Source organism: Saccopteryx leptura, chromosome 13 (genome assembly GCF_036850995.1).
Source record: "Saccopteryx leptura isolate mSacLep1 chromosome 13, mSacLep1_pri_phased_curated, whole genome shotgun sequence".
Taxonomy (NCBI): Eukaryota; Metazoa; Chordata; class Mammalia; order Chiroptera; family Emballonuridae; genus Saccopteryx; species Saccopteryx leptura.
Genome location: NC_089515.1, coordinates 27,763,629 through 27,773,153, shown reverse-complemented (window position 1 = coordinate 27,773,153; position 9,525 = coordinate 27,763,629). Strand labels below are relative to the sequence as shown.

General features: G+C 43.7%; 1 protein-coding gene across 2 annotated transcripts in view; it reads left to right on the top strand.

Annotated features, from left to right (window-relative positions):
• Positions 1-53: 53 nt before the first annotated feature.
• CUTC (cutC copper transporter) overlaps positions 54-9,525 on the top strand; it is a 36,755-nt gene continuing 27,283 nt past the window's right edge. For both annotated transcript variants that reach the window (XM_066355548.1, XM_066355547.1), the window contains exons 1-4: positions 54-235; positions 4,800-4,871; positions 8,278-8,337; positions 9,126-9,335. In XM_066355548.1, the coding sequence (XP_066211645.1) occupies positions 175-235; positions 4,800-4,871; positions 8,278-8,337; positions 9,126-9,335 (403 nt within the window). In that variant the 5' untranslated portion in view covers positions 54-174. The remainder of the gene's footprint in view (positions 236-4,799; positions 4,872-8,277; positions 8,338-9,125; positions 9,336-9,525) is intronic.

Genomic DNA, 9,525 nt, shown 5'->3' with positions numbered 1-9,525 from the left:
AGCAGTGACTGCGCCTGCGCTAGCGACTGGCTTTTCGCGGAGGCTGCTGGGGCGTGGACGTCGGGGGCGCGCAGGGGCGCGCGCAGCAGTGAGAACGAGCTTCTCTGGTCGCGCGCGCCCGGACCCGGACTCTGAGTGGAAACGGTCTACGCGCAAGGGAGGAACGCGTGGAAGATGGAGAAGCAGGGGTCCTCCCCCGAGCGGAAACGGGCGCGGATACCGTCTGGAAAGGCCGGTACGGAAGGGAGTGGAGAGGGGACGGTCGCCCATCCCTCGCTCCCGGGGCGGGCCAGCAGCGGGTTCTGCCCCGTGGTTTCGTGGCGATTCCCCTCGGAGCCCCCTGCATGACACGCTCTGTCATTCCGGCTTTAAACGCCTGGGAACGGATGGCCTGAGAAGGAGCAGGTAGCGAGAGGGGCCGGGCTCTGGAGCCGGACGTGTGGGTTCGACGCCACCCTGCGTTGTCGTGCGACCGTGTTCAAGTTGGTTAACTTCCCCAGCCTCTCGTTTCCCGTCGCCGCGCGAGGACCCCTGTACCCCTCCAGGCATCGCTGTGATAGTGGTTGACCTGAGGTCACCGCTCAATAAGCTGCGGCAGCGGCGGCGGGGATTGTCCCCAAAGCCACGCAGCTACCAAGGGGCAGAGCTGTGGCTGCCACAGTCGCGAGTTCTTCCTGCCGCGCCAGGGTAGGATGGCATGGCAGGGCCCTCCTCCGTGCACTCGTGGTTCCTCCGAACCAGCGGTCCTCGAACTTGGATCTCAGGACCCCTTTACCTTTCTAAAAATTGAGGACCTCAAAAGCCTTTTATTTATATAAGTTAAATATATTGATATTGACTGTATTAGGAATTAAAACAAAATTTTAAAATAAATATTAACTAGAAAATAAGCATGATAAACCCATTACATGTCAACGCAAATAACATTTTTTATGAAAAAGAACTACTTTCCTAAGGGAACAGAAAGACAAAAGAGAATAGTGCCAATGTTTTGTATTTTTGCAGATTTCTTTGCTATCTGGCTTAATGGACTTCTCATACCTGTATTTTTACACCTGCCTCTGCATTCAGTCTAACATGTCAGGTAACCTTCCAAAGACTCCACTGTGAAACAATGAGAGTGAAAAAGGCAAAGTTTTAATTAGTATCATTATGAATGATTTCACTGCAGACTCTGAAAGGATCTTCTAAGATTCTGAGATCCCTAGGGCAGAGCTAACTGACCTACCACACGTTGAAAACTTGCTGCTCCAAACAAATATTTTTTTTTCTTTGATCCCTACAAATAACTTCGTTTCTTAGGACAACTGCCCCACTCTGCCTTCTGTCATAGCCTGTGGTGTGCCCCCCACCCTCTCCTAGGCAAGGCCCTTTCTTGCATGAGACAGATGGTACCCCTTCAGCCTTGTCCCGTGAGTCTGACCTGACAGCTGGTGTGGGTGATGTCAGGAAACTCATGGAATTAATGCAGTGCTATTGGTTAAGAGCATAGGGTGGCACTTTTAACTCCTTCACCATTTGAGACTCATAGTCTTTTAAATAAATGAGACAGTTGCAACTTGATGTTAGCAGATGATAGATTTTTGTTTTTAAAATTAAAAATTGCTCAGCGGTAGAGCGTCGGCCTGATGTGTGGAAGCCCTGGATTTGATTCTTGGCCAGGGCACACAGGAGAAGCACCCATCTGCTTCTCCACCCCTCCTCCTCTCCTTCCTCTCTGTCTCTCTCTTCCCCTCCCGCAGCCGAGGCTCCATTGGAGCAAAGTTGGCCCAGGCGCTGAGGATGGCTCTATGGCCTCTGCCTCAGGCGCTAGAATGGCTCCTGTTGCAACGAAGCAAGCCCCCTAGTGGGCATGCCAGGTGGATCCTGGTCCGGCGCATGCAGGAATCTCTCTCTACTCCAGGAGTCCCTAAACTTTTTACACAGGGGGCCAGTTCACTGTCCCTCAGACCGTTGGAGGGCCAGACTATAAAAAAACTCTGAACAAATCCCTATGCACACTGCACATATCTTATTTTAAAGTAAAAAAACAAAACAGGAACAAATACAATATTTAAAATAAAGAACAAGTAAATTTAAATCAACAAACTGATCAGTATTTCAGTGGGAACTATGCTCCTCTCACTGACCACCAATGAAAGAGGTGCCCCTTCTAGAAGTGCGGCGGGGGCTGGATAAACGGCCTCAGGGGGCTGCATGTGGCCTGCGGGCCGTAGTTTGGGGACCCCTGCCCTACTCCCTACTTCTCACTTCAAAAAATTAAAAAAAATTTGCTTTTTTAAAAATGATAAAAGCAATGTTAAGTAGAAAAAAAAAATCAAGCAATATTAAAAGTAAAAGGAAGAGAGTAAAGGTGTTTCAAATCTCAGCACCTACTTGTAATCATTATCAGTATGTGGTAACTTCTTTCAGGTATTATTGCATGAAGTATGCATTCAGAATTCTTTAAGTAAACATTTAAAAAAAATTTTTATTTATTGATTAGAGACAGAGAAACATTGATTTGTTATTCCACCATTTATGCATTCATTGGTTGATTCTTATATGTGCTCTGACTGGGAATCAAACCCACAACCTTGGCATTATTAGGACACTCGAACCAACTGAACTATTCAGCTAGGACTCATCATACTTTTTAGTGTAAATTCCTGACTTTTTATGAATTTGTAATATTCAGCCTTTAGTAGATCTTTGCCTATTGTATACCAGCCTGTTTGCTGTGGATGACAATAAAAATTTCTCATATAAAGACCTTACTTAACTTAAATCAAGTAAAAGTGATCAGACACTTATCTACTTAAATAATAATAGAAAACAATTAGTGTTTTTGGCCTGGCCGGGTGCAGTGGATAGAAGGTAGACCTGGGATGCTGAGGACTCAGGTTCAAAACTCCAAGGTTACCAGCTTGAGCTCAGTCTCATCCAGCTAGAGCGTGGGATCATAGATATGACCCCATGGTTGCTGGCTTGAGCCCAAAGGTTGCTAGCTTGAGCCTAAGGCAGGGATCTCAAACTCGCGGCCCGCTGAACAATTTTGTGCGGCCCGCAGACTAATCCACGAAGTTCAAAATATTTTGGATAAAATTAAGTAAGCCTAGGGGCCTACTTGTATTTTTCATTTCTCTAGCATCTTAGCTAGATATTAGCTTAGTTAACAGCAGTTGTGATGCGAATTACAGTTTCTGGTCGTTTTGTGACACTGAGTAAACTGCATGTACAATTGTGCTTGTTGTACTGATTTTTTTTTGTTTTCAACTGCGGTGAGAAAAGTGTTGCATAACAGTTGCCTTTTGTAGACCTAGTGCGGCCCACATGCTGAGTTGAGTTTGAGACCCCTGGCCTAAGGTCACTAGAACTGCCACAACTACAAGTTGATGCTTCTCATATCTCTCCCTTCCTGTCTCTGTCTCTCTCTCTCTCTTGCTAAAAAAATAAAATAACTAAATTAGTGTTTTGAAGAGGTGTTTTAAAGATTATACTTAGGCCTGGCCTGTGGTGGCACAGTGGGATAAAGCGTCGACCTGGAACACTGAGGTTGCTGGTTTGAAACCCTGGGCTTGCCTGGTCAAGGCACATATGGGAGTTGATGCTTCCTGCTCCTCCCCCTTCTCTCTCTCTCTCTCTCTCTCTTACTCCTTCTTCCTCCCTCTCTCTTTCCCTCTCTCTCTCTCTTTCCCTCTCTCTCCTCTCTGAAAATTGAATAAAGTCTTAAAAAAAAAAAGTAAAGATTATAACTTATAAAGAGTTGTGTGAGTTCAAAAAAGAGAGATACAGTATCCTAGTTTGGGAAAGAGGAAATATGGAATATGATTTGACGTGTATCTTGGAAGAGTTTAGCAGTCAGAGATGGAGCTAGAAGGACTTTGTGGATTGAGGAGATGGCATAAGCAACTGCAGGGATGGGGATTAGGGGGAACTGGAGGCATAGAGAGAAAAGACCGTGTAGTTAATGAAACTAACAGTTAGTTAGTAGTATCCACTTTACATGAATTACTTCTTTATCTTTACTGCTCTGAGGTAGGTACTCAAGCTTAATCTGTTTTATACAAAACATAGGCTAAGTAATTTGTCTAGAATTATACAAGTATATGGTGGGGCCAGGATTTGAAGTCCTTTAAACATATTCTGCAGGTATTTATTGAGAAGCATTGAAAGAATCTTGGACTGGAATGTGATGATGAGATCTGTGTTTTAGGAAGATTAGTTTGGCATTTGGTATATATTTTTCTCAGTATAATTTCTTTCTTTTTTTTTCTTTTTTTTCAGAGGCAGAGAGAGAGTCAGAGAGAGGGATAGACAGACAGGAACGGAGAGAGATGAGAAGCATCAATCACTAGTTTTTCATTGCGACACCTTAGTTGTTCATTGATTGCTTTCTCATATGTGCCTTGACGAGGGGTGGGGGCTACAACAGACTGAGTGACCCCTTGCTCAAGCCAGTGACCTCGGGTCCAAGCTGGTGAGCTTTGCTCAAACCAGATGAGCCCAGGCTCAAGCTGGCGACCTCGGGGTCTCGAACCTGGGTCCTCCGCATCGCAGTCCCACGTTCTATCCACTGCACCACCGCCTGGTCAGGCTCTCAGTATAATTTCTTATACATATGTTTATGTTCTTGTTTCATAGTCCAGAGACATTAATTTTATAATTAACATGGTATTTTATTGCATTCATGGACCTTAGTGTACTTACCTACTTTCCTTTTATTGGATTTTGACAGCAATATATAAAATGTTAGTGGTAGCTTGGTCTGAATGAATAATCTCATCATGGCATTGCATTTTTTTTTTAATGTATTTTAGGGACAGCAAATGGATGTCTTATGGAAGTGTGTGTTGATTCGGTGGAGTCGGCTGTAAATGCAGAAAGAGGAGGTAAGAGAATTAGAGAATGAACGACAACTTACAGTCCTGTTAAGAGTCTGAAAATTGTCTTTCTGGTGGTAGTGCAGTGGATGGGGCCTGGACCTGAACACTGAGGTTGCCAGCTTGAGTAAGAGGTCGCTGACTCGGCTTGAGCCTGAGGTCACTGGCCCAATCCCCAGTCAAGGCTCATATGAGAAACAATATACTCAACACACCACTAAGTAGAACAATGAATTAATGCTTCTCTCTCTCTCCCTCCCTCTCCTTTCCCCGTGCTCTCTCTTCCTTTCTCTTTCTTTTTCTCTAAAAAATAAATAGTCTTTTTTTTTTTTTTTTTTTTTTTTTTTTTTTTCCGAAGCTGGAAACAGGGAGGCAGTCAGACAGACTCCCGCATGCGCCTGACCGGGATCCACCCGGCATGCCCACCAGGGGGCGATGCTCTGCCCCTCCAGGGCGTCGCTCTGTTGCAACCAGAGCCACTCTAGCGCCTGAGGCAGAGGCCACAGAGCCATCCCCAGCGCCCGGGCCATCTTTGCTCTAATGGAACCTCGCTGCGGGAGGGGAAGAGAGAGACAGAGGAAGGAGAGGGAGAGGGGTGGAGAAGCACATGGGCACCTCTCCTATGTGCCCTGGCCAGGAATTGAACCTGGGACTCCTGCATGCCAGGCCGACGCTCTACTGCTGAGCCAACCAGCCAGGGCAAAAATAAATAGTCTTTTTAAAAAAAAGTCTGAAATTGAATATTGTGAACTGAACTTGGGAGCCTTTCTAATTTGGAAGGATACTAGTAATCCCTTTGAAAACAATCCACAAAATAAAAGACCTGGAAAACTAGGATCCACTCTTACTCCTCTAGTAGGTCACATTCTGAGTCAGTGTTCACAGTAACGGTGCTTATTCACCAACTTCTTTTTTTTAATTGAACTTAGCAAAGATTTTTTTCCAAACCATTGATTTAAAGGTGATTTTAGAGATTTGTTGCCATTTTCTTCATTAGGACTTTTATCTTTTGGCAAGGGGGGAAGAGAAAAGCATCAACTCGTTGATCTACTTAATTGTGCCATTGATTGTTTCTCATATGTGCCCTGACTGGGGCTGGAACCAGCACCCTCAGGATTAAGCCTGAGACATCAGGATCAAGCTGGCAATCTTAGACTCAGCAACCCTGGGCTCGAGTTGGTGACCCTGGGATGCAGCTGGTGACCTTGGTGCTCCGGGATAATGCTCTATCTACTGCACCACTGGCCAGGGCCACTATCTTTTTTATTTTTTTTTTACATTATTTTACCTCAAGGTTTCTTTTGCACTGTAAACTTTATTTATTTTTAAAGATTTTATTTACTGATTTTACAGAGAGAGGAGAGGAGGGTGGAGGATAAGACGTATCAGCTTATAGTTGCTTCACTTTAGTTGTTCATTGATTACTTCTCATCGGGCAAACCCTGGTTTTTGAACCTGTGACCTCAGCATTCTAGGTTGACACTCTATCCACTGTGCCACCACAGGCCAGGCTATAAACTTGCTTTACATAGAATTTCCCATTATTTCAGGATTGGAAAAAAGTGTTAACTTTTTATTATGGAAACTTTTGTTTTGTTTTGTTTTTTTGTTATATTTTTAAAATTTTACTCTATGAGAAGCATCAATCATCAGTTTTTCATTGTGGCACTTTAGTTGTTCATTGATTGCTTTCCCACATGTGCCCTGACAGTGGGCCTTCAGCAGACCAAGTAACCCCTTGCTCAAGCCAGTGACCCTGGGTCCAAGCTGGTGAGCTTTGCTCAAACCAGACGAGCCCGCACTCAAGCTGGCGAGCCCAGGGTCTCGAACCTGGGTCCTCTGCATCCCAGTCCGATGCTCCATCCACTGTGCCACTGCCCGGTCAGGCTATTATGGAAACTTTTAAAAGTTTATAAAACTAAACAGTGTAATGACTCCCCATGTACTCATGGCTTAGCTTCGCCCACTTCAGTACCTGGCCAGTCTTTCTATCGCCAGGTGAGGGGCAGGGGACGGTCTGCAAACTGTTTTGTAATAGACAAATTTATGGAGACAAAGTAGATTAGCGGTTGCCTACTACATTAGGGCTGAGGAACATGAGGAAAGAGGGAAGTGGCTGTTAAAGAGTGCAGGGTTTTGGGGTAATGAAAATGTTCTAAAACTGATTATGGTGATGGTTGCAAAACTCTGAGTATACCAGCAACCACTGAACTGCACACTTTAAATGGGTGCATTGTATGGCATGTGAATTATATGTCAATCAAGATGTTAATTTGAAAAACACAAACTTTTTTAACTTGTAGGCCATAACAAAAACTGTGGGTCTTTGGCCTATGGGCCATAGTTTGCTGACCCTGATCTGTGTAACTACCTTTCTTTTTCCACCCCTAGATTATTTTGAAACAAATCCCAGACATCATGTTATTTGATCCTCAAACATTTTAATATGTGTCTCTAAAAGGACTATTTTTAAAAATAATAATAACCGTAATATCACTAACATATTTTAAAAACAGTAATTCCTTTTTTTAAAAAAATTATTTTGGCCCTGGCCGGTTGGCTCAGCAGTAGAGCGTCGGCCTGGCGTGCGGAAGTCCCGGGTTCAATTCCCGGCCAGGGCACACAGGAGAAGCACCCATCTGCTTCTCCACCCCTCCCCCTCTCCTTCCTCTCTGTCTCTCTCTTCCCCTCCCGCAGCCAAGGCTCCCCTGGAGCAAAAGATGGCCTGGGCGCTGGGGATGGCTCCTTGGCTTCTGCCCCAGGTGCTAGAGTGGCTCTGGTCGGGACAGAGCGATGCCCCGGATGGACAGAGCATCGCCCCCTGATGGGCATGCCGGGTGGATCCTGGTGGGGCGCATGCCGGAGTCTGACTGCCTCCCCGTTTCCAGCTTCAGAAAAATACGAAAAAAAACAACAAAAAAAACACTTTTATTTTAGTTTTATAATTTGATTTCTTCAGTTTAACACTCTTTGTGTTCTCTATTTGGAAATAAATTTTTTTTTTATTTTTTATTTTTGAGAAAGAGGGAGAGAGGGACAGACAGACAGGAAGGGAGATGAGAAGCATCATTTCATTGGGGCACTTAATTTGTTCATTGATTGCTTTCTCATATGTGCCTTGACCCAGGGGCTACTGCCAAGCCAAAGACCATTTGCTCAAGCCAGTGACTTTGGGCTCAAGCCACCAACCCCACGCTCAAGTCATCAACCTCGGAGCTTTGAACTTGGGTCCCCAGCATCCTTGGCCAGTGCTCTATCCACTGTGCCACCACCTAATTAGGCTGGAAAAAATACTGTTTGCTATTTAATAAGAGTTTATTTTGGGCAGTAATTTTTGAGCAGTAATTTATTTTTCTTAATTAAAACTTTTGTGCTGAGCAGTGCTTTTTTTCTTTTTCTCTTTTATAAATCACAGGTGCTGGTCGGATTGAATTATGTTCTGGTTTATTGGAAGGAGGAACCACACCCAGTATGGGTAAGTGTCCATTTTTTGGATTGCCTGGAAATAATTGGTAATCTGTTCCATTGGAATCCTTTACTGATGTTACTAACATTTCACTGTTCTATGGATATTGTATCAGTAAGAACTGTGTATGGTTGTAAATAAACTTGTCTATCAAAATGTGATCAAGTAGGGGTTTTTTTCCTTATATATAAAAAAATTGAGAGACAGGTAGTTACTCTTAGTATTGATTCAGTCGCTGTGCATTAATATTAAGGACCAGGATTTTTTATCTTTCCATTTTAGCATTTTCAGTTTACTGACTTTTCTTCATTTCCCCCTCTGGTCTGTGTGTTGTGGTCATACATTTTACTTCTATATGTGTTAAAAACTCCACACTGCGTTGTTGTTATTTTCATTGGGGCATTTTATTTGCACATATGTATTACACTCCTAGAAGAATTCCAGGATTTTCCCTCCTGTGTGTTTTGGTATTACTTCTTTGTGGCCCGCTGACATTGTCAGTGCAATGAAACCAAACTGACAGGCAGAGAGCAGGTCAGTAGGCCATTTTTTAGATCTTTGAGTTATATCTGATCATTCCACACTTGTTTGACCTGCCTGTGAGGTTCACAACAGTTTTCACAGCTCTGTGATTTTTGTTTAAAGATTAAGTTATCTTTTAAAGAGATTGAGATAATAAGAGAACAACTACATATTTATCCATGTATAGTTACCATTTCTGGTGCTTTTATTTATTGACTTCCTTGAGCTTCTAGCTCATATTTGCATCTTAGTTAGTCTGATTCGTGTTTTTGTAGGTGTCCTTCGAGTAGTGAAGCAGTGTGTCCAGATCCCAGTTTTTGTGATGATTCGGCCACGCGGAGGTGATTTTTTATATTCAGATCGTGAAGTTGAGGTGATGAAGGCTGACATTCGTCTTGCTAAGCTATATGGTGCTGATGGTTTGGTATTTGGGGCACTGACTGAAGATGGACACATTGACAAAGAGCTCTGCGTGTCCTTTTTGGGTAAGAATTTGTATCTGAGACCAAAAAGCCTATAATGATGATTGCATTTAGTATTCCTTAATAAAGAAAACTGCAATCACAGAACTGACTTTTCAGTCACACCTGCAGGCACTTATACTAACCTGTAATAAACAGTAGTTATTTCGGTGTTTGGGCGGAGGGTATGTGTGGTATAGCCTTCCTGGCTCTT